General features: G+C 45.6%; 1 protein-coding gene across 1 annotated transcript in view; it reads right to left on the bottom strand.

Annotated features, from left to right (window-relative positions):
* The window catches only part of SMARCC1 (SWI/SNF related BAF chromatin remodeling complex subunit C1), a 75,800-nt gene extending 57,640 nt beyond the window's left edge, over positions 1-18,160 (bottom strand). The window contains 7 exon segments of the mRNA XM_087915818.1: positions 1,543-1,612; positions 3,341-3,410; positions 4,433-4,525; positions 5,663-5,744; positions 8,601-8,686; positions 9,072-9,191; positions 17,703-18,160. Of these exon segments, the coding sequence (XP_087771944.1) occupies positions 1,543-1,612; positions 3,341-3,410; positions 4,433-4,525; positions 5,663-5,744; positions 8,601-8,686; positions 9,072-9,191; positions 17,703-18,026 (845 nt within the window). The 5' untranslated portion in view covers positions 18,027-18,160.
* Between the last annotated feature and the right edge of the window lie 7,420 nt (positions 18,161-25,580).

Below are 25,580 nucleotides of genomic sequence, written 5' to 3'. Positions count from 1 at the left end.
AATTTAGCAAGAGTATTACTAGTGTGAGTGGGAATGCAGTCATGCACAGAAAGAGTATAGAGTAAGGGCTCAACACGCAACCCTGTGGTGTACCAGTGTTAAGAATAAGGGTGAAGAGGTATGATTACCTAATCTGACCCTCTGTGAGCAGCCAGACAGGAAATCCATAATCCAAAGGCGGATTGAATTAGAAAGCCCAAGGTCCAGAAGTTTAGATACTAGTCTATGTGGAAGAATTGTGTTAAATGCAGAACTAAAATCCACAAAAAGCATCCTCACATAGCCCCTCTGCTGTTCTAGCTGAGTCAGAGCAGTGTGAAGAGTGATGGCTATAGCGTCCTCTGTAGATCTATTTTTTCTCTATGCAAACTGGTGTTTGTCAAATGTATGCGGAAGACCAGAAATGATGTGCCAGCAGACCAATTTCTCCAAGCACTTCATGATGATAGGAGTAAGTGCCACTGGTCTGTAATTGCTGAGGTTATTGACAAGGAACTTCTTTGGCAGCGGAACAATGGTGGAAGCCTTCAAACAAGATGGAATAGTGGACTGGGATAAAGGCCGATTGAAGATCCTGGTAAAGACTCCAGCCAACAGTCTTTAAGCACTCAGCCAGAGAGACTGTCAGGACCGGCAGCCTTTCTAGGGTCCACAGCCCTCAAAATGCTCCTCACCTCCTGTTCCTCCACAATGAGGTGGGGGCTACAATTGGCTGGTGGTTGTATTTTATCTGTCTCTGATGTCTCCACTTCAAAGCGAACAAAGAAATGATTCAGTTCCTCTGCCAATGAAGCATCCCCCTCAGCAGGGATGACATTGGTTGGTTGATGGTTTGTAATGTAGTATCTATATCCATCCATCTCGTATATATTTATCCATCCATCTAGTATCTGTCCATCTATTGATCTATTCATAATCAAACTATCCATCCATCCACCCACCACCATCTATTCATCCACCCATCCTTCCTTCCATCCATAAATCCATTCATCCATAATAAAACTATCTATCTATCCAGCCAGTCAGCCTCTATTCATTTATCCATCCACCCATCCAATTTATTTGCAATTAAATGGGAAAAAAAATCTACTGGTCTATCTACCCTTTGAATTTGGTATCTGTCGTCTTTTTCACTTCTTTTTTTTAAATCCTCAACTTACAATTGACACCAAGTCTTAACATTTTCATTGTTAAGTGAGGTTTGCCCCATTTTATGACTTTTCTTGCCACAGTTGTTAAAAGAATCACTGCGCTTGTTAAAGTTAATTACACGGCTGTTCAGTGAATCTTTTGATGGTCGGACGTTCACAAAAGGGGATAAATGTGACTCCGGGACATTGCAACCATCATAAATACGAATCAATGGCCAAGCATCTGAATTTTGATCTATCTCTTCATCATCTTGGGGATGCTGCAACAGCCATTGAGGGTGAAAAACAGGCGTAAGTCACTTTTTTTCTGTGCCATGGTCACTAAATGAACTGTCGTGAATCAAGAACTAGCTGTATTGTAATGTCAAATTGCCAGGGCCTTGTGGATTACCTGTCTGGGTAATAACCCCAATGCACCAGGACTTGCTTGTCTTTTCTCATCACCGGTCTCAGCCACTCATCTGCCAGGAAGAGAAATCAAATGACATCTGCCTATTTATTCATTACGTACGGAGTGACGGAATCCGACATTCATGTATCAAATTCATCAAACCGGCATAGAGAAACATGTATCAAAATATAAAAACACCAGTTTCAAGCAGCAACTGGACTTTATTTGGAAAGTGGCAACTGGACTTTATTTTTCATGAAGAGGTTTTGCTTTTCATCCAAGAAACTTCTTCAGTTCCGAGTCAGGAAATCAATTGTTTCTCAGAAGGGAGGAAGCCTCTTTGGATTGAAAAGCAAAATCTCTTCAGGGACAAAAAAAACCCCAAGAAAGTCCAGGTTGCCTTTTGAAGAAAAAAAAAAAAAACAACCTTTGGGACATTCAAACACCCGGATGAGTGAGAGTCTGCAAAGACATGTCCTCATGGTCCCCTGAGTAGTGCAAATGGGGGCGGAGCCTTGATGTTTTCTGCCCTGTGTCCATACACAGGCTCCACCCCCACTTGCACTACTTGGGTGACTCTGGGGACAGAGGTAAGTTTCCAAATGGTCTCAACAGCGCTCTAAATAATGCCAGCCTGGCTGCAAGAATTGATATCGGGGGGATGGGGTGGGTGGGTGGGGTAATTCAAACTTGACAGCTTTTAAGACTTGTGGACTTCAACTCCCAGAATTCCTCCTCTTCCAGTCATGTTAGCTCAGGAATTCTGGGAGCTGAAGTCCACAAGTCTTAAAACTTGCTTCAGTTTGAAGACCCTGGATTTATACCCTTCCATTCCCCAACATCCAGTCCCAGCTGAAGAAACATCTCAGAGATGTTGTGGGTACTCCATCAGTGGAGGCTTTTAAGAAGAAACTGGACAAGGATTTGTCTGAAATTGTATCGGGCTTCCTGCTCGAGCTAGCGGGTTGGACTAGAAGACCAACCGGGTCCCTTCCAGCTTGGTGACTCTGTACTTCAGGAGAGAAACCAGATCAGAAAGGATTCAGAAGACCCGGGGGCCAGGAGGGTGGGGTGGGGGGAATGCTGCCCTCCAGTGGGAAAACTCTGGAGAACATCTGCAGGATCAGCCAACCACCATGTCATCTCTGCATGCCAGTCACAACGGACAAATATGTTCTTTTAAGGCCCTAGAGGCAAATAGCACCTGTACTTTGAACACTATATTAATCTATATACAGTATATATATATATAAGCACAAAATACCACTCCCGCATCATTACAAAATCTCCCGAACTGGAAAGCCTACCAACCTGACATTGGGCACATATGCGCCTCTTGGCTTCCAGGGGCTCACTAAGCAAGGATTTTTCAAAATGACCCTCGGACCCCTTATTGGTATTTCCTATATTATTATTAACATGCTCTGGTGCTAAGGAGTTCTGCTCCCCCTCCCCACCTGAAAAGAAATCTCTTCCAAACGCAAAGCACAAGCAGAGGAGTTTCACTTTCACAACACCAAGCAGCTTTAGTCCAGAAGAGCTGAGCTAACCCACACCCAGACTCCTTGCTGTCTCCTTCTTGCTAACAGCAAATACGGTTTCAGTTTCCAAACAGCCCTCCACTCTCTCACACGCTGACAGGATGCTAGCCAGATTAGTACCGATGGATGCTGGTAGGCAGAGGCAGAATTCCCCCCCCTCCCCCTTATTTTCCTCACCAAAAACTAAGCCCGACCACATAGTCTCCTAGCGAAACACGGGTAGCGAGCTATTCTACTATTATAAGGGTGTGTCGAACCTTCATCCAGTGAGGTAGGAACAGGGTATATATGATGTGTGGCCTTCGACTTGTCATCCGTGACCGTCCCCTAAGAGGGGGAAAAAAAACACAGAGAGTAATAGCATATAAGCTTGCTGCTTTTCTTGGAGAAGTTTCATAACCCAACTAGGTAACACCATCAGAGCTAGAAGGGAGGGGATTTGTTGAGAGGAGGAAAAAGACTGTGGAGTCCTTGGTGGTCTTGTGAGCTGGGTGCCTTTCTTGCTGACATTTCAAGACCCAACTGGGCAATGTCATCAGTGGCAGAAGTGGGGGGTGTTGCAAGAAGGAGGGGCAGGAGAAGGACTGTGGGGTCCTTGGTGCTCTCTGAGCTGGGTGGTTTTCTTGCAGACGTTTCATGACCCAACTAGGGAACATCAGGAAGGAAGGAAGGAAGGGAGGGAGGGAGGGAGGGAGGGAGGGACTAGATGATCCTTGGTGCTCTCTGAATTGGGTGGTTTTCTTGCAGACGTTTCATGACCAAACTAGGGAACATAATCAGTGCTACAAGAGAGGAAGATTCTTGGAGCTCTCTGAGCTTGGTGGTTTTCAAGCAGACATTTCATGACCAAACTAGGGAACATCATCAGTGCTAGAAGGGAGTGGGGTTTGCATGATGATGGAGGAGGAGGAGGAGGAGGACGAGTCATTGTGTCTTTGAGCTTGGTTGTGTTCTTTCAGACGTTTCATGGCCCAAACTAGGGAACATCATCAGTGCTAGAAGGGAGTAGGGTTTGTGGGGAGGGGGAGGATGAGGACTATGGGATTCTTGGTGCTCTGAGTTTGCTGGCTTCCGCGGAGACATTTCATGACCCAACTAGGTAACAGCATCTATGCTAGAAGGGGCGGGGGTGCTGTCTCTTTCTCTCTATACGGTCCCTTCTAACATTAACAAAATTACCTAGCTGGGTTATGAAACGTCTCCAAGAAAGCAACCAAGGACCCAACACACAGACTGCAGTTGTGAGCCCCGAGGGGCAGTTTTGAGAACTTCCTGTCTTATTTTTCCCAAATGGCTTCATTATCCCACGAGAAAACCGCGTGGGGATCTGGCAGTTTTGACCTCATTACCTGATGGCGTTTGACAATGTCTTTGAGCTTGTTAGCCACTTTCAGCTCAATGTCCGGAATGAGGTAGATGCTTGGTCTGCTCAGACAGTTATTCTGGAAAAACAACAACAACAACAACAACAACAATAAAGGAATTAAAAAGTAGCCAGCAATGAAATTTTTTGATCCTAAGACGGCAGCCGAATCAGAGAGTGGGGAGGAGTCTGGGGAGGACTTGGATGAGAGTCCTGTGTCCGATACAGAGATGGGGCCAGGACCACCTGGGAGTGGGGTGCTGTCTCTGGAGCCTCCGGAGTCTGTCGGCAGCAAGGCAGAGGACCCAGGGGAGCCTGTTCCCAGTGCACGCTTGCACAGAGCTGCCAGAAGACAAGAGCAGCTGAGACAAAAGGGGCGACTCGGGTGTAAGGCTGTGAGGTGATTGCCCTTCCCTTAAGGGATAAAGGACAGGCAAAGGGACAGGAGTCTTTGCAGGAGGCAACGTTGTTCGCTCTGTTCAAATTAAACCTTGAAACTCTGTGGGGACTTTGTACTCCGGTTGGGGTTTTTACAGTTCATATGGCACTTTAGTTTTTGGCAGCCATTCAAAGGAGAGAAAGGGAGGTGCTTATTTCGAGGGACTGTTTGGGACTCATTACCAGCTGGGAATGAACAGAATTCCCAGCCATTGAAATAAAAAAGAGAATTGTTTGGACTAAGTGTGTGCTTAATTATGGTCTCAGGAAGCCTTGGTCAGAACAAGGATAGAAAATAAAATACTGCATTCAAATACACACACACACACACACACACACAAATACAGATACACACAGACACCTGTGTGTCTATATGTACCCATTATTCCTATCGTAAACAATATCATAAACAATACAAATTTAATACTTCAAGAAGATATTGATCTTTATTTCTAGGAAACCTGCATGCTTTTAACCTGTTTCTAACTGCCCATGATGGTTGCCGTTTAATCAAATTATGTATATTTTAGATACATATTTATTTTTAGAGACTGACAAAGCATCAGCCTTTAGAGGGGAAAAAAGGAAGAGATTATTATTATTTCCTTAAAAGTACTTCAGGGATGGTTGTTTGATGTCGAGTTGATGCAGCCGTGTATAATACATATGTATGATATATGTGTTTTATTATATTTATTCTGAGAGGCTCAAATCCCTGAAGCACCTCAAAAGCCATTTCTGAGACCCCCACAATCCAAAATAACATTTTCAGCCTTGCCTGCACTAATGTTTTCTCAATGTTCATGAACATTTCCACGTTTCGGTCCATCCGTGAAGGGTTTTGCAAGTCGAATCGCCTCCTGTGAAGAAAATAAGGGGGAGAGAAGAAATATGTGTGTGTGTTTTGTGTTTTCTTTTTATAGTTGTTATCGTGTACACTGAAAAGAGCATTTAATTTTGTCATACGAGGCGCAATGAGGGGGGGTATTTATCATCATTCAGGATGAGCAGAAATGCAATTCTCACGCCACCCTTGACTTGCAACAGCCAGCGGGCCACCCCGCTGCTAAGCAAGATGTCGATGAAGTGCGCCCTGCCCCATTTTACTTCGAAGGAATTTCTGCAGTCGTTAAATTAGGAAGCCGATTCTGAAGTGAATCTGGCTTTCCCCAGTTTGCTCGTCAGAAGGCCGCAAAAAGGGAATCGCATGATGCCCAACCGTCATAAACTGGAATGGGTTGAAGTTGGATTCCATGATCACGGGGATGCTACAACAGGCGTGGAAGTGTGGAAAACAGTCATAAGTCGTATTTTGAAAATGGTCATAAATCACATCTTTTGGTGCTGTTGTTAACTCTGAACATTCACTAAACGAACTGTTTTAAGTCAAGGATTACCTGTGTTATCAGTCAGGAGGGCAATAAATGCCCTCATTCTCAGCCGGTAGGCAGTCCCTGACTTACAACCACCACAGGGAGCAGAATTTCCATCACTAAGCAAGGCAGCGGGCTCAGCGAGCCTCCCCGAAATTTGATAACCTTTGTCCGGCTGTTAAGCAATTGCAGAGGTTAAAAGTGAATTACAAGGTCGTTAAAACGATCGGGCTCCGCCCCTCACGGAGGTTGCTCATCAGAAGGTCCCAAACACAAGACCCCCAGGATGGTGTAACCGGTGGTAAATACAAGCGCATTGCCAATTCAAGGACCCACGAGTACAGTTGTTAAAGTACAAGAAATGGTCGGGGAATTATTCTTTTTTAAATATAACAGTGGCCTACTCAGAAATTAATAAGAGGATAGAGCAGGGGGTCTTCAAACTTGAGGGCTTTAAGACGTGTGGATTTCAACTCCCAGAATTCCTCCTCCTCCAGTCATGTTAGCTCAGGAATTCTGGGAGTTGAAGTCCACAAGCCTTAAACTTGCCAAGGTTGAAGACCCTTGGGCTAGATAATGGAGGTTTATAATTCAATTTAAATGTGTGAAATGCTATGAGAATTATATAATTTAAGCACTGCAACTATGATTAATATATAATTGGTAGCAAAAGGAGTGAGGTTAAGAAGATAGAGATGGACCTTAAAAATAACATGCGGTAATACTGAATCATTAAGATTGATCGTTTAATAATTATACATATGAATATCAAACTCAAAAAATTGTCAACTACATTGAGGGAATAGAATAGAATAGAATAGAATAGAATAGAATAGAATAGAATAGAATAGAATAGAATAGAATAGAATAGAACAGAACAAAACAGAACAGAATAGAATTCTTTATTGGCCAAATGTGATTGGACACACAAGGAATTCTGTCTTGGTGCAAATGCTCTCAGTGTCCATAAAAGGAAAGATACATTCGTCAAGAGTCAGGAATCATCAGGCACAACGCTTAATGACGGTCATGGGATACAATAAGCAATCAAATCATACTAGGAAACAGTCAATATTAAATCCTAAAGATACAAGCGACCAGGTTACACACCTACAGTCACAAGTGGGAGGGGATGGGTGATAAGGAGTGATGAGAAGATTAATAGTAATAGTAATGCAGATGTCAACTCATAAAACATTCCTATGCCTGTTCTAGTAGTTGCCATAAAAAGTGGGGGGAGGGGAGAGGAAGGAAATCTGAAAGAGCAGTGCAGCAGTTTGGAAATTGAAAGTACACTCCAACTCTTATCTTTAAAATACAGTAACTAAAATACCGAAGCTTTTGCCCTTGAATATATTTAATTGGAGAATGTGAATGAGGACACCCAGCCCCCGCAATTGGAGAATGTGATTGATGATGACACCCAGCTCGAGAACAGGCTCAATTAGACAATCTGGTTTATTAGACACCCAGGAGTGGGGGGGGGGGTAACAGGGTCACAGGGGACTGTAAATTACGTAGGCCAGAGTTGGCTTCATACAGGGCAGTGCCAGAATGTCGCCTCTAATGCATCCTTTGAAGTTTTTTTAATTTGGCTCGAGAATCATGATTTAATTAGGGTGATTGCTGGAATCCTGACAGCAGACTTTGTAAATAGTTGGATAGTGTTGAGGAATTGTTTATTTAGCAGAGTGATGGCGTTCAGGGAAAAACTTTGCTTGTGTCTAGTTGTTCTGATGTGCAGTGCTCTATAGTGTCATTTGAGGGGAGGAGTTGAAACAGTTCATGTCCAGGATGTGAAGGGTCTGTAAATAGTTTCACAGCCCTCTTTTTGACCTGTGCAGTATACAGGTCCTGGATTGACAGGCAGTTTGGTAGTAATTGTTTTTTCTGCAGTCCTAACTACTCTCTGAAGTCTGTGTCTGTCTTGTTGAGTTGCAGAACCAAACCAGACAGTGGTAAGAGGTGCAGATGACAAGACTCAATAATTCCTCAGTACAACTGTATCACTTCTATATAGAGATTGACCAAAAAATATCATACTGTAATATTGAATAATTAAGATTGATCATTTAATGATTATTTGTATTAATACCAAACTTGAAAAATTGCCAACTATATTAAGGAAAAGGAATAGTGTTCTATTTGTATCAAAATGTAAGTCGCTACGGAACCACACTGTTCACACATTGATTCTGATTGTAACCAAAAAATACAACATTTATTGTATCAAAAGGAAAAAAAAGCATGAGAAAGGGCCCGTAAGGCTCTTTTTTGGGAAGTCCGGTCACTAAAAGGAGCGGCCGTTAAGTTGAGGATAACTTGCGGGGATCGAAAACTCACCACCCTTGCTCGTTCTTGTACTTGTAAGCGGCCCCAAGGATGTAACACAAGGTCCCTCCGGCTTTGAAATCCAGGAAACACTTGGCCTGAAAGACAAACCCCCAGTTGCGGGTTGTGGTTTTCCCCACCCCTCCCTTCCTGACAAACCTGAAACACGCAACTGGCCACACAAATCGCACAACAAGAAATGATTGGCCAACGGTTGGCAAGTTTGCCACACAGATTGGCCATCGAGAGAACCGGATTGGACAAGGAGAAAAGGTGCGGGCCAAGAAGCTAGGAGGCAGTGAGTTCTAGTCCTGCCTTAGGCACGAAAGCCGGCTGGCTGACTTTGGGCCAATCACTAGGAGACTGGGAGTTCTAGTCCCGCCTTAGGCATGAAGCCAAGGGCCAACTGTTGGCATCCCGTGTTCTACCCACAAAGACTTCCACTGAAGACCCACAACAGGGGTCCCTACCCTCAATACTAACCGGAAACTTGGTGAAGGCGGGATTGGCCACATGTTTTCCGAAGGCATCTTCCTGGAACTGCAGCAATTGGGACACCAGCCCGGCCAGGGTTTTATTGGTCGGTGCGTCGGCCTGGACATACTGTGAAAGGAAGACACAACACAATTGTGGGTGTTACTTTTCCGTCTGGATGCAGAACCACAACACTGGCCGCAACCCTGAGAGCAGCATGGGTCATCTTGGTTTGTTTGAATCCTGATTCTCCCAATGAGGAGAAGCTGTTGCAGGTGGAAGTCAGGTAGCGAGAGAGAGGGGGGCTGTCCCCTGAGTTACAACCACACGTTTAGTGACCAAAGTTAGATAGAGCAGCCCCAGAAAAAACAGCCAATTTCTTAAGAGCAAGGAAAATTTATGTGGCTAAGCCAGACAGTGAAGGGAGGGTTGCCCCGTTTTATGACCTCTCTTCCTGCAGTTCTTAAGTGTTCTGACCTAGGCTTCCCAAGATCATAAGGCCGACTCCTCGTCCTGCAGATGATAAAACATCTATTATTTAGGTTATCAAGTGAATTCCTCTCCAGCAAAGTCCTGGCCAACTGTCTTTTGAGAGATTTCACAACTACAGGCCTTTATCAGGCTTGGAGAGTTGCCAGGCTGATAGCTTCCAAACGCCATGCTGTAGCAGCAATTACTTGGCAAGAAGTCAGGAACAGATCTTCACCTGAATGAACTGAACTAATTCTCCCCTGCAAACCCCACTCCCCTTTATTCCCTATATGGGAGGGGCCATTCACTGTCCACCTGTGGCTTTACTCCCGAGTCGACCCTTGTTCCTTAACTGTTCCCTTCTCCTGGCAGCTCTGCCCATGTGCGCATTGGGAACAGGCTCCAGCTGTTCTTCCCCACTTACCTCTGACTCAGAAGGCAGCCGAAGACAGCTGATAACTGTCAGACAGCTCTGACCTCATATCTGCCCCAGACTCCAGGACTGGCCCATGTTCCTCCCCAACCTCCTCACGGTCTGAGTCTGCCGCCAGCTCCGTTGGCAGGCCACAAACATAAAGGGAATCGCCCCAGTTGTCAAGCCAGACCGTCGTTAAAATGAATTTGGCTTCCCCATGGACTTTGCTCATCATACGCTTGCCAAAGGGGATCACCTGACCCCGAGACACTGAAACCCTTGTAAATCCGAGCCGGTTGCCAAGAATCTCAATTTTGATCACTTGACTGTATGGGGATGCTGCAAGGGTTGTTACGTGTGAAAAATGGTCATAAGAGACCTTTTTTCCAATGCTGTTGTAAGTTTGAATGATCTGTTGTTAAGTCAAGTACTACTTTCTTAAGCTCCACCAACAGGGGACCTGATCAGCAACTGTAGGATTGTCAGGAATTAGTCTCCTGCTTGAGCAGGGGTTGGACTAGATGACCTCCAAGATGCCCTCCAACTCTGTTATATAGACCCATAAAGTAGCCTCCCCAGCTCCACTTAGCTGTTTAATACTGGGTGAATAATAAATAAATGATCTGCATATTCATTTGTTTTTTTTCAGCATTACCTACCAAACCCTCTCACTGAAAGAAAAAGGAATCTCCTATTTTATAGATCAGAACAACAGAGTTGGAAGGGACCTTGGAGGTCTTCTAGTCCAACCCCCTGCTCAAGCAGGAGACCCTACTAGACCATTTCTGAAAAACGGCTGTCCAGTCTCTTTTTAAAAAGCCTACAGTGATGGAGCACCGACAATTAAGGAGGATGGACAGCCATGTGTCCAGTATGGTATACGGCTTCCTGCTTGAGCAAGGGGTTGGACTACATGACCACCAAGGTCCCTTCCAACTGTGTATTTCTGTAAGGATCTCCTGCTCGAGCAGGGGTTGGACTAGAAGACCTCCGAGGTCCCTTCCAACTCTGTTGTTCTATGATTCTGAAAGGGTTTCCTGTTTGAAGCAGGGGCTTGGACCAAGAGACCTCCCAGATGACTTTCAATGCCATATATTTCTCTAAGAGTCTGTTGCTCGAACTGGGGTGGGTGGGGGGGTTGGACTAGATGACCTCCAAGGCCCTTCCAACTATGTAATTCTCTAAGGGTCTCTGGCCTAAGCAGAGGGTTGGACTAGATCAGTGGCCGCCAACTCGTGGGGCAGGGACCACTGGTGGTCCGCAAGAACATTTTGGTGGTCTGCAGAGAAATATCCCCCCAAAGCAATTAATCTAGTCTGCATGGGAACACAAGGCTGCACTGCCCAGATGGCCCGCCCACCCACTGCCCCCCACCCTTCGGCCGAGCGCAAACCTTACCTTGCGTAGAGCCACAGGAGCTGGAACTGGAAGGTAAGACCAACGGCGGGGGAGGGAAATCCGCCTTGGGGTGGTTTGCTGATGTTGGTGGGAAAGTCGGTCCCCTATTCCAGAGCTGCAGGAGTCCCAAGAGTAAGCAGCTCCTCCAGTCCATGGCAGGCCGGTGCACTTAGGTGGAGGAGCAGCTGCTCCGGGACGACCCAGAGGGCCCGTCCTGTGACTCCTGCAGCTCTGGAACGTGGGGCTGACTTTCCCACCTGCGTCAGCAAGCCACCGTCAGCCAAAATTCATAGTAATGGTGCGTGGGATTTGAAATTATGAGTTTGGTGGTCCCCGAGATCCCAAAAGGTTGGCGACCCTGGACTAGATAATTTCCAAGGTCCCTTCCAATTCTCCTTCTATTCTGTACCATCCCAGGGCCAGTTTTGCTATACACAACCTAAGATTTTATCAGCTTTTCTAATTGTTGTACTCTGCTCTGGCAGCTTCCAAACTAATTGGCGGCCTCTTAAAAAAAAACAAAAAATGGAAGGGCGATCAAATCCAGCCCTGCAGGCCATTGTGGGTGGCCCAGGTTCATTCATATACACAACAGCACAAGCACACAACAGATGAAACTCTACCCAGGCTGGCAGACAAGAGGGGAGATTGGTCAGGGTATCGAGTCACAGAGCTGGGGAGGAACAGCTGCACTTCCAGCTGCTAAACTTCCCCATAGGCTATTGTGTTTGGTATCAACACCTGCCAGTCCTCTGCCAGGAGACCAGCAAGGAGGTGTGATTGTGACAATACAGGCTTTTGTAAAAGAATGAGGGAAGAGAAAGGGAACTCAGATTTGCAGATGACCCGAAATACTCTCAAAAGACTTCAGTAAGGCATTCGACAGAGTAGACCACAACACATACGTCTCAGTAAGTGGACAAATGTAGGATAGACAACTCCCCCACCAGATGGGAGTGGGGTGCTGACAAACCATACTCAACGAGTAGTCCTTAACGGTATGATCTCCAGGGAGGGAAGTAAGCAGCGGGGTACCACGAGGTTACAGTCTCAGGCCCAGGACTCTTGAATAGCTTCATAAATGCCTTAGATGATGTCAACTCATAAAACATTTCTATGCTGGTTTTAGAGTTGCCATGAACAGAAGGAGGGAGGGGAGAAATCTGAAAGAGCAGTGCATCTGTTTGGAACCGAAAGTGTGTTCTATTCTTATCTTGCAAAGATTATAACTAAGGGATCAGAATTTCTGCCCCGCAAATCTCTAATTGGAGAACATGATTGATGACTCTCTGCTATGAAAGCCTTTCCTTGGAGAATATGAACCCAGAGAGGGTGGGTGGGAAACCAGGATCAAGGGTGACAGTGAATTACATGTCTCAGAATCCTTTTGTAGCCCGGCTCGAGGCTCATGATTTAATTAGGTCAACTGCTGGAGTCCTGACAAGATGAGGGAATAGAAGGGGAATTCCTGCAGTTTGAAAATGACACTAAACTGGCAGGAATAGCCAACACCCCAGAAGACAAGCTCAGAATCCAGAAAGATCTGGATGGAAGGGAACTACAGGCCCAATCCAGCAAAATGAAATTTAATGTGGGTTTCATCCCACTGAGTTTCAATAATTGCAACTATATCACACAAAGAAACAAGTTATAACTAGCAGCCAGCCCGGGTTTGTTATAAAGCGATCATGCCAAAGGAATCTTACTTCATTATCTGACCAAGTGACCAAATTAATAGACTAGCAAAATCCCGTGGACATAGTATATTTAGACTCCAGTAAGGCATTCAATAGAGTAGATCACAACCTACTTCTTGCTAAGCTGGAAAAATGTAGGATAGATAGCATCACCATCAGACGGATGTGTAACTGGCTGATAAACCGTACTCAAGGAATAGTATGTAACGATACTAAATGGAGGGAAGTAAGCAGTAGGGTACCACAAGACTCTATCTTAGACCCAGTGCTATTCAATGTTTTTGTAAATGACTTGTATGAGAGGAAATAGAAAAGAAACTCATCAAATTTGCAAATGACACTAAACTGTCAGGAATAGCCAACAACACCCCAGAAGATAAGCTCAGGATCCAAAAAGATCTGGATGGACTCGAACCCTGGGCCCTATCCAGTGGTGGGCTGGTACCGGTTCTCCCCAGTTCAAGCAAACTGATAGCTAATTTTATGGCTGGTTCAGTGACCCAGTAAATCTCACCCCTGGCTGGCCCTGCCTCTCCCAGGAGCCCCCACGCGGTCTGTTTTGGATGCCAGATAAGCACAGGGACCACGCGGAGGCTCAGGGAGGGAAAACAACGGGCCTCCTGGAGGCTCTGGAAGGCTGTAAATGGGCCCATTTCCGGCTTCCAGAGGGCCTCCAGAGCCCAGGGAGGCCATTTTTACCCTCTCGGAGGCTCAAAGAAAGCCCCGAGCCCGGGGAGGGTAAAAATGTCCCTCCCCCGCTGTGGTGCAAGAGACAGACTAGACCACGCCCACCATGGCCACGCCCACTCAGCAACCAGGCAGAGAACCAATTGTTAACATTTTTGAAGCCCACCCCTGCTCCTATCCAACAATATGGGCCAGCCAGGGGTGAGATTTACTGAGTCACCGAACCAGCCATAAACATAGAAATGTAGCATAGAAAAGCAAGGTTTTACACCTAAGTGGGAAAAACCAAAGGTACAAGTGAAATCCAGCTTGAAAACAGTAACGGTGAGAGGGACATTGGAGTCCTAACAGATGATCATTGAAATATGAGCTAGCCATGTGCAGCAACAGCCGAAAAAGCTAATACGATCCATGCTTGTCGAAACACAGGCATAGAATTAAAATCATGTGAAGGATTAGTACGTTAAGTGGAGCTCTTGCCACAGTTGTTGAGCGAATCGTTGCTGTTGTGAAGTGAGCCACATGGTTAAGTGAATCCAGCTTCCCCAATGACTATGCTCATCGGAAGGCTGCCAAAAGGGAATTGCGTGACCCCTCCAGGACTCTCATAAATAAGACTTGTCAGGTGCCAAGCGTCTGAATTTTGATCATGCCACATGGGGATGCTATTATGGCTGCAAATGTGAAAACTGCTCATGTCTCTTTTTTTTCTGGTGCCGTTGTAACTTGGAACCATAGCTAAACCAACGGTTGTAAGTCAATGACTTCCCTTCTGTGAGGGATAAGGGGCAGTGAAAAGTTTGATAGATAAATTACTCTTATTGTTGTTAACAAATAATCATAAATAAATCAAGGAAGGAAGAAAGGAAGGGAGGGAGGGAGGGAGGGAGAGAAAAAGAAGGAAAAAAGAGAATTAGGAGGAGAGGAAGAAAAAGAGGAAGGAAAGAATGAAAAGGGAAGGTGGAGGGAAAGAAAGGAGACGGAGGAATAGGAGGAAGGCAGGAAGGAAGACAAAAAGAGGGAGGAAGGAACAAGAGAAGGAAAAGGAGGGAGGAAGAAAAGGAGGAGAAGAAGAAAGGAGTAAATAAAACTGGCAAACTTTTGAGAAAAAAACTTGAATTCTGATTGCAGAGATGAGCACAGCTGCCTCAATCCCCTGCTGAGCATGTATGCAACCACTCGTATCACGCGTGCGCAACTTCATGCCTGTTCACGCACAAAAGAAACCAACAGGTTTGACCTGCCTTACAACTTCTGTGGCTCATCCGATATCACGGGTTTCAGAAAAAAGGTAGAGAGGCTGCGTAATTTAATGACTACACATGGGAAAAACAATTCGGAAAAATTCGACCCAAAGGAGTTGTTGTTACAACAAGTTCACAGCATTGGGTGCAACGTAGCTACCCCGCAAAGGGTTCAAAGAGTCTATAATCCACGTCACAGCGATCAGTGTAACCAACCGTATCCAGGCATGGATAGAAGAGTGTTTCATGACCCAGCTAGGGACCAGCATCAGTGCTAGAAGGGAATTGGGGGAGGAGGACTCTCCAAGCTTAGTGGTTCCCTTGCAGACATCTTGTTACCAAACTAGGTAACGTCGTCAGGGCTAATGTTGGGTTCATTCATATTTCAGTGGATAATGAAATTCTGTAAGAAAATCACAAAGGCCAGAGAGCACTGAGAACCTTTCAGTCCTCCTCCTCCTCCTCCTCCTCCTTTTCTTCCTCCTCCTCCTCCGCCTCCCTTCTAGCACTGATGTTTCCTAGTTGGGTCATGAAACATCTGCAAGAAAACCACCAAACTAAGAAAGCACCAAGGACCCCACAGTCCTTTTCTTCCTCCCCCCTCCCCTCTACTTTCTCACACACACCCCTTCCCTCATCTCTACAACCCTCCCCTTCTGGTACCGATGACATTCCCTAGTTGGGTGACAACACTTCTGCAAAAAACCCACCCAGCTCAGAGAGCCCCAAGGACCCCATAGTTCTCCTCTTTCTCTTCCTCCCACCTCCCTCCCTTCTAGCACTAATGCTGTTCCCTAGTTGGGTCATGAAACATCTGCAACAAAACCACCCAGCTCTGAGAGCACCAAGGACTCTACAGAAAGAGAAATTCAGATAAGCAGGGATTAACCCCAAACAATCAGGTAAACAATAAACAAAGGAAAATACCCACATTCCCACCAGCAGTTCTAGGGCAAGCAATGTATATAAACAGAGACGAAATCCTAACCTTCCAGCACTGATAATGTTCCCTAGTTGCGTCATAAGACGTCTACAAGCAAACCACCAAGGTCCAAGAGCACCAAGGGCAAAAAAAAGAAAAATCCAGATAAGCAGGGATTTGCACCAGTCAAACCATCAAGCAGAAAACCATCAAGGAGGAAACCGGGCTCCCTCTAACACTGCCAAGACAAGCAACTGTATATAAACGGAGACTAAACCCCCCAATATCCCATTTAGTGACTACTCAAAGTTACAATGGCATCGAAAAGTGTGGCTTATGACCCTTTTCTATGGTGACGACTTTTGCAGGATCCCCACCGCATGATCAAGATTTGGATGTATGGCAACTGGTTCATATTTACGACGGTTGAAGTGTCACATGATCCCCCTTGGCGACCTCGCAATATGCAAAGTCAGTGGGGGAATCCAGATTCCCTTAACCGCCAACGACTGCACAGATTCAGTTAGCATCCATGGCAAGAAAGGTCGTAAATCGGGGCAAAATTCCCTAAGCAAAGGTCTTGCTTAGTGACAGAAATTTCCATGCAGGAAAGCTCACAACTGGCTGCACAAATGACATCTTCCCAGTCCAAGTGGAGCATCCCTAGGTCCAACTGTCCCCATAATCCACAGCCACCCCTCTCTCCCACACCCCAGAGGGCTGGAGGGTAAAGACCTTAAGACATTATTGCTTTTTTTGGGGGGGAACAATGACCCTATCTAGAATTAAATACGAGGGGAGGCCCGTCCCCAAGTCCAGCTAGACCCATAATCCACAGCACACACCCCCGCATCCCACAGGGCAGGAGGGGAAAGACATTATGACTGGGGGGAGAAGGATGACCCTCATCTAGGGTTAAATATGGGGGAAAGAGGCATGACCCTAGGTCCAGCTGGATCCATAATCCACAGCCACCCCACCCCCCCAGACCCAAAAGGGCAGGAAGGCAAAGATAGTATGACTTTTGGGGAGGTGGGGGTGGGGGGGAGAATGACCCCCTCCCCATTTAGGGTTAAGAAAACGGGGAGGGGAAAAAAAATCAACCCCAGGTCTGGCTGGCCCCATCATCCACAACCTCCTACCCTCCTCACACCGTGGATGATGGGACCACCCACTCTGACAAAAAGACCCTAACCCTAAGAAAGCGCTGCGGGGAGGGGGGAGGGTCCAGGAGGAGGAGGGAGGGGGTAAAGGGGAGGGGTCGAGGGGAGTAAGGGTCAGAGGTCAAGGGTCAGAGGTCTCCCATTCTTTTGTGTTTTTTCCCCTCAGGAATGAGAGGCCTCATTCTTTTCTTTGTTTTTCCCTCAAGAATGAGAAGCCTCCTTTTCTTTTCTCTTTTTCTTTCTATTTTTCCCTCAGGAATGAAAGGCCTCTTAATCTTTTTCCTTCTTTTTCTTTCAATTTTTCCCTCAGGAATGAGAAGCCGCATTTTTTTTTTTTTTCCCTCAGAATGACTGGCCTCTTATTCATTTTCTCTCCCCCACATAAATCAGAAGCCTCCTATTGTTTTCTTTTCCTTTCATTTTTCTTTCTATTTTTCCCTCAGGAATGACAGGTCTCATATTTTTCTCTTTCTTTTTTCCCTCAGAAATGAGAGACCTTCTTTCTTTTTCTTTCTTCTCCCCCCCCCCCCCAGTGATGACAGGCCTCGTATTCTCCCCCCCCTTTTTTTTTTCTTTCTTTTTTACCTCAGGAAAGAAAGGCCTCGGGTTCTCTTTTTCTTCCACCCCCACCCTGCCCCCTCACCTTCTTGTAATGCTTAGCCAGCCAAGCCCGGGCGGCTTCCAATTGCGAAGCTGTATCGGAGCTTTCCCAAAATTTCCCGGCGGGGCCTCCGTCTTTCCGGCGGGAAAGCGACAAAGGGCCGGCGGAGGAAAACGACGACGACGACGAAGAAGAAGAAGCCGAACCGGGCCCGCTGCCTCCGACGACGGTTCCAGGCCCCGACACGGGACTCGAGGCCGCCGTTACGGAGGCCGAGGCCGCCGCCATTGTCCTGCCGGGCCTACCGCGCCGTCGCCGCCGCCGCCGCCGGGGCCCCGCGCCGCCCACTTTCCTCGCTCCGCGCATGCGCGGCCGAGGAGGCGCCGCGGCGGCTACTGAGGCAGTTCGCTCGCCGTCGCTCGCTCGCTCTTTCTCGCTCTCGCTCTTTCCGCGCACGCGCCGCCTCAACGCCGAGCTCTCGACGGCTCCTCGGCCGGGGTTGCCTCAGGCTGAGGGGGGAGGACCAGGCAGAGCGCATGCGCCGACGGCCCATAGACACGCCCTCTCGCCTCCAGCGCCTGCGCCGTCCTCGCCGCCGGGAAGTTGTGCGCAGGCGTGCATTCCCCCTTCTCTCCCCCCACCCCGCCACACTCCCGGAGATTTGGATGGACATCCGGCCCGGCCGAATGGCCAGAGGCCTTTTTTTTTTTTTTTTTTTTTGCGCAAGCGCGGGTGAGTGGAATGGACTGCGCCTGCGTGAGACGAGGAGAATAAGAGGCAGCCCGAGACCCCTGAAAGAGGGTCGGGGATGGAGAGGGGAGGGGCGACAATGGGAGCTTAGCTCCCTGGCCCCGCCCACTTAGACCCGGTCTCGCCACGTGGAGGAGGAGGCAAGACTGGACTTCTACTCTCATAATCCACTGCTATGGTGGGCGAGGGGGACCAATACGGTAATCCAGACACCCTGGAGAGGTACGCAGACCCTCCCAACCTGGATGAGTCCTGTCTGCACTTGTGAAAGGGCTTGACACGTGTAGCATGAGAGTTGCCTTGCTCTGTGCAACCTCCGAACCTGGTAAAGTAGCCAGAGAGAGATTTCCAGGTTTTTTTGACGTAGCCGGTTTTCAAATTAACAGGTAGTCCTCGATTTGCGACCATAATTGAACCCAAACTTGTCACTAAGCGAGACACTGGGGGTGCTTTCCTACATTTGACTGCCTTTCTTGTCAGTCATTAAGCAAATTGCTATGGTAATGAAAGGGGTTAAGGGAATCGGGCTTCTCCCTTGGCTTTGCTCGTTGGAAGGTTGCAAAAGGGGATTGCATGACCCCCCCTGATTGTCATAACTACGAGACAGTTGTGGAGTGTTTGAATTTGGATCCCATAAGCCTGAACTTGCATTATGTAAGTCTAGGATGTTGCTGTGGTCGTTAAGTGTGTAAAAACGGCCAGGAGTCCCTCTTCATTGCTAATTGGACATCAAGACGGTCACTAAACCAACTGTTGTAAGTCAAGGACTACCTGTATGGAGCCCTTCTATGAGGGACATGGGGCATTATGATGGTTACTGTTAAATACAGGTAGTCCTCGGCTTATGACCCCAATTGAGGCCGCCTTTTTCATGGCAAAGTGAAACGTTTGCTCAGTGAACTTATTTCCGTGTTTTGGTGCCGTTGTAATTGCAAACCATCACTAAATGAACTGGTGTTAAGTCGAGGACTATCTCTAATCACAGTATATGGGGGTTCTCAGTCATCTGGGATCATGGTTGTGTCCAGAGGTGCTTTTTTTCAAGAGGCAACTGGCCTTTCTTGGTTGTTTTTTTCCTTGAAGAGGTTTTGATTCTCATCCGAGAAGCTTCCTCTGTTCTTGCTAACAGTTCAATTCTTCTATCAGAAGTGAAGAAGCTCCTCTGGATGAGAAGGGAAACCTCTTCCAAGGGGAGGAAAAAAACCTCCAAGCTCTGATTTGGATAGTGGAGAATGGAAGGATTTATACTCCTGGCAGACGCCTGGTCATTTGCATTCTTTTTTAGAGAGCTGTTGAGGCCGCTTGGTGGTTTCTTGAAGTCCTCAGGTCCCCTGAGTAAGTGCAAATGGGAGGCTTCTTGGAACTGCTGAAAGGGTTGTGTTGTAGGCTGGAGATGGATTTTGTGGTATTCACCCCACACACACCCCGCCGTTCAGACAAGACTGTTCAATTTTGACAAAGATGGCCTCTTGGATACCCCCACCCCCCCTTTCAAACCTGTCCAAAATATGGAATCGTCAATCGGAATAGAGCTGTAAGGGATTTTGAAGGTCTTCTAGTCCAAGCCCCTGCCCAACCAGGACCACCTTACAGAATTGTGGAATAAAAAGACTTGGAAGGGACTGGGGGGGGTCATGTAGTCCAACCCACTACTCAAGTAGGAGACGCTTACAGAATAACACAAGTTGGAAGAAGGACTTTGTGAAGGACATCTACTCCAGGCTCCCTGCTCAAATAGTAGAACCTCTTATCACTCCGGACAAAAAATTGAAAATGGAAAAAATGGAAATTGAATTCTTTATCATTGTACATATATACACAGTATACATACAACGAAATTCACATAACACCCAGAGACCAGACTCAACACGCATACACACACGACAATCTCCAAACACCTCCTCACCCGCCAAAATTCCCCACCACCTAAAAACACACAAGCATCCACACAACAGACCAAGTAATCCTGTCCAACAGCTCACCGATGGTGGTCTTTAAGTTCATTGTTAAGTGCCATTATAGCTCCGGGATAAAAACTGTTCAGAAAATGTGTGGTCCGAGTTTTAATGGTTCTGTTCTTCTGCCAGAAGGCAACAGCTTCACAAAGATTGTAAGCAGGATGGGAAGAGTCTCTGAGGATGTTGTGTGACTTCATCAAACAGCAAGGTGCAAAGATGTCGTCCAGGGCTGGTAGCTGGAGCCCAATGATATTCTGGGCAGGGTTTTTTTTTAGAATTTTTTTTTATACATTTCTTCAAGTGACCAATGTGATTCCAGGTTACAACATGCAAGTATAGTCCTAGTTACATTTCCAGCTTTCTTATTTAGTTTCATTACCAAATCATTATCTATTCCATTGATTTTTAAATGTTTGCTTTATATTTTCCATTCATTAATCCAGTAACAAAAACATTTCGTCCTAGAACATATTTTCCACTCTCTATCCCCTATTATTTTCATTTCCAGCTTACCACCTATTTATTTTACGTTATTTTCTTCTTTTACTTTCTCAAAGCCGATGTATAGCAAACGAAAAACAAAAATAAAATAAAATTAATATATTCAGGATCCCCATGGTATTTACCCCCAATCTACGATGAATCTTACATTTATTCCAGGGATATTCATATAACCATTTCATATTTCCTCTTTGTTTCCGTTTAGCCAAATTTTGCCTATGGAATTTTATTTAATTTTTATTCATCACCTTTTTAATCATAATATAATAATCTCATTGCAAATACTTTACAATATAGTCATTTCTAAATTACCATATTCTTTGTTTTTCTAATATCCTTTATATAATCAATTGCATTTTCTATTTAATATTATATAAAAATAAAAGGATTTAATAATAAAACCATTTTAAGTTACTCTGTCATTTTTCTCATATATAATAATATAATATTCTTATGGTGAGGTCTTATTCCCCTTTAATTCCAATTAAGCTTATTTCTTTATTTTTGAAAGTAATTCCCAATAAACTTTAAACTTCAAAACTCCCCAATCTATATTTCTAAAAAAGACCAAAATACATTTCCGTGGGGAATCCCCCCTTTATTTTATCTTTAACCATCACCTCTTAGTCTCCCGGCCCTATACTTTCTTCTAATTTTAGCCAGTTTTCCAAGTTTTTCCAGTCCTTTCTCTTAGTTCTTTTTTCCCCTATTATTATTTTTGTTTTCATCTCCCATTCACTTATTCCGCCCCCCCTCCTGATCTCTCTTTTGTGATTTCGTCTTGTATACCTTCTTCTTTCGTTTAATCTTGGAAGTATTTTCCCTTTTGTTTATCACAACTACCATCAAAGTCTTAATTTTAATTCCTTTCGTGTCTTTTTGCAATGTCCATTGTTCTTTTTGCTCTTTTGGGCTGGTTTCCTCTTTCTTTAAATCCTCCTCCTTCGACTTTCTTTGTTCTGTGAACTGCATCGCCATTGCTAGTTTTTCTGCCATTATACATGCTTTCTTTTATTATTCCTCTCACATTTTGCAGTTCTGATCTGAGTTCTTTGCACATTTCATTCATTTTACTTATTCAATTGAGTTATTCTATATTTTATTAAAAGCCAGCATCTTCTATTTTAATCTTTAACGAAAATATCCATTTATCTTAATTTCTCTTGTTAATCCTTCTGTTTCCTTATCACAGCCCCAATCCACCAAACAGTCCTAAGATAATATCTTCGCTTGTCCCTTTGCTGTAATCTTTTTGTGCTTCCAGGGTTGTTGTTATAGTCTTCTATTTCATTTCCCATTCATGCATTTACTAGACCAGTAATTTGCCATATAATCATAAGAAAAAAGTTCCTTTAAGCATTAGGTGGCGCTGTTACATCAGTTTTCACTTTCCACTTTTAAAGTTCTTCCCCCTGCTTGTATTAATTCCGCTAATCTTCAATCATTAGCTATTATATTTTTAAAATGTAGTCAATTCCAGCAAGCCCAGCATTCTAATCAATGCCAAATTCTGTATAATATTCCAAATTGTATTTCTGATTCTGTTATTGTTTAAAAAGTTTTCTCTAAATGATATCACTTACATTTCAGTCCTTTTCTAGTCCAATTTTATTTACCTTATAATTTTCCTCTTACTTTCCAATTGCCGCTTCTACAATCTTAAACAAGAGCTCTTTCCTTCTATTTCTTGGGGTTGCCTTGTAGAAATCCAAAGTATTTTGTCTGGTCAAGCACCACTCACCACTTCACTGCTCCAGCACAAACTTAATTCCTGGATAGCTTCCCGTCTTCAGGTTAGCCATTAAAGACTGCCGCTACAGCCTATCTTCAAGGGGAGTATACCTAGCCAGGTAAGGGAGATGTGGCTCCCCTCGGCCCAGCTGACGGTCTCTGCCTCTTTCACCACCCCTCCAGAGTGGATCCAGTCCCTCCAACAGGCTGAGCACAGATCAAAGCCGTGCATGATTGTGGTCTCCGATCCGTCTTTGACGGAAGTGCCACCGGAAGTGCCATTTCTGGGCAGTTTTAATGATTCTCTGTAGAGCTTTTTTTACCTGCTCCAGAGCTGCTCCCATACCATGCAAGAATGCCGTATGTCAGGACACTCTCAGTGGTGCTGCCGTAGTAGGACAGAAGTAGATACTGAGATAGATTTTTCTTCCTGAGCATTCTCAGGAAGTACAGCCTCTTCTTCTGTGCCTCCTTTACAAGCGTGTTAGCATTCATAGTCCATGAGATCCTCCGAGATGGAAGTGCCCAGAAATGTAAAACTACCAACCCTCTCCATCTCCTCACCATTTATTTACAATGGTAAATGTACATCTCTCTTCCTCCTGAAGTCAATTATAAGTTCTTTAGGGATTTTTTGGGGGTGTTAAGTGTAAAATTATTTTCTTTACACCAGTGTCAGCCTTTGCACTTCCTTTCTGTAAGCAGACTCATTGTTCTTGTTAGTGAGCCCCGCCACTGTCGTGACATTCGCAATTTTAATAATTGCATTGATGTTATACAATGGTCATGTGTGTACAAAGAATAAAGGAAGGGGCTTAGCACACAACTCGTGGGCTCCTGTGCTTAGTATCAGAGTAGAAGAATGGTGAGATCCCATCCTTACTGACTGTGATCTATCTGTCAGAAAATCCTTAATCCACAAACAAATCTTCCGATTTATACCCAAATTGGACATTTTAAGAAACAACCTGTTGGGTAGGATGGTGTTAAAGGCAGAACTATAGTCCACAAATAACAGCCTTGCATAAGTTCCCTGTTGTTCCAAATTATTCAACACAGTATGGACAACAATAGACGTAGCATCATCAGTTCATCTGTTGCTCTTATATGCCAATTGGCGTGGGTCCAAAGGAGATGGAAGACTAGCCTTAACGTAGTTCAACACCAGTCTCTCAAAAGATTTCATGACAACAGATCTTAAAGCTACCGGTCCATAATCATTGAGAGATACCACTACTGTCTGCTTAAGGACTGGCACTATAATGAATGTCTTCATGCAGGGTAGGGATAGAGCAAGGATAGACTGAAAATGTCTCTGAACACTCGAGCTAACTCTGCAGGGCAGTCCCTAACAACTCGCCCCATGATTCCATCTGGCCCAGCTGCCTTCCGGGTGTTAATATTCTGGAAAGTGCGTCTCACATCAGAAACCTGCAGTAGAAGTGGTTGCCTATCAACGGTAAAGATTAGCGGTGTACTATCAGTGGTAGATGCTGGAGTGATGGGCATTCCTGTTTCCACCTCAGAACTGCTGAAGAATGGATTTAGCTGCTCAGCCAAAGAATCACTGCTGCTAGACAAACTACTTGAATTGATCTGCCCCCTAATTTGTCGCAGACCTTGCCATACCCGACCGAGAGTCCAACCTCTCGAAATGTTCAATCCTCCGTCTCTATGTAGCTTTAGCGTCCCGGATGCCCTTTTTCAATTTAGCAAGTCTTGCCTTGCTATCCTGTAGTGCGTAACCAGAATGGAAAGCGGCATTTCTAGCTCTTAATAAAAGGCGCATGTCTCTATCTATCCAGGGCTTGTGGTTAGAAAACACCCGTACTTGTCTGATGGTAGTGACAACATCGGTGCAGCTTTTGATATAAAAAAAGGAACTGTTGAGGTGTAAGTATCCATATTGTCCTCCTCAGTGCCCGTTCAGTGCTTCTAAAGGAATCTTGAAGTTCCTCAGATTCACCCACTCGTCGCTCTTTTATTTCTCTAACTGATGGTCCGATTCTGTTGACAAGAGGGCCGTACGATGGAATCAACAGCAGAGATCTATGATCTGACTGCCCCAGGTGGGGTAAAGGCATAGTCCTAGATCAGTGGGGGCTAACCGTTTGGGGCTCACGTGCCGATAATTGCGTGCGCGCATGCCTGCTCATGCTTGCGTGCCATCGCATGTGCCACATTGTGCCATTGCATGCACGCACAACCAGCGCAACTCGCGCGATACGTACTTCTGCGCATGCGACCTTCTCACGCGTGCTGCATGCTTTTTCGCATGCATGTATCCTGCGTGCCACCGTGCGCCCTGCACATGTGCGCAGATACCTGACAATCAGCTGGTGGGTGGGCAGCGCGCGCAGATGCGCATTACACCTTTTCTGGTCGAGTGCTCGCGTGCCGGCAGTAATGGCTCTGCGTGCCACCACGGTCCTGTATCCATGCATAATGTTCCTATATACGTGATTCAAGGGGGACAGTCTATGTACTGATAGAACTTAGGGAGGACAGCCTTTAAATTGGCTTGATGCGTCTCGGTCCCTCCCTCCTGGGAATCCAGACTACATTCCACCACACCGTGATGAACTCCAGGGCAGCCTCCCTATGGGTGGATGGGCTTCGACTCCCAGCTAGCTCAACAGCAGCCATATTGTCTGAGGAACTGGTAGGCAGGCATTCAGTTCGATGATGTAGGGTTCCTATAACCGCCATTTCTTGCTCCAGAGGGGGAGGAGAATCAAAATGGAAATGGAGTCTCCAGGCTGTAAGGGTCCTTTCGGTAGTTCCAAGAAGGCTCCACACCCGTGTGCACTACTCCGGTGACCTTGAGGACACAGAAAAAAACCCCAAGCAGTCTCAGTGACTCTCTAATACAAATGACCAGTTGTCTGCAAGGATTATTAATTGGTTTTTTTCCCTTCTCATCCAAGAAGCTTCCTTCAGTTCTGACTGAACAACTGAACTGTTAACCAGAACTGAGGAA

Source organism: Pseudonaja textilis, chromosome Z (genome assembly GCF_049901715.1).
Source record: "Pseudonaja textilis isolate UNSWEBS1 chromosome Z, rPseTex1.2, whole genome shotgun sequence".
NCBI classification, from domain to species: domain Eukaryota; kingdom Metazoa; phylum Chordata; class Lepidosauria; order Squamata; family Elapidae; genus Pseudonaja; species Pseudonaja textilis.
The sequence above is the reverse complement of the archived record's forward strand: the minus strand, read 5'-3'. Positions and strand labels throughout refer to the sequence as shown.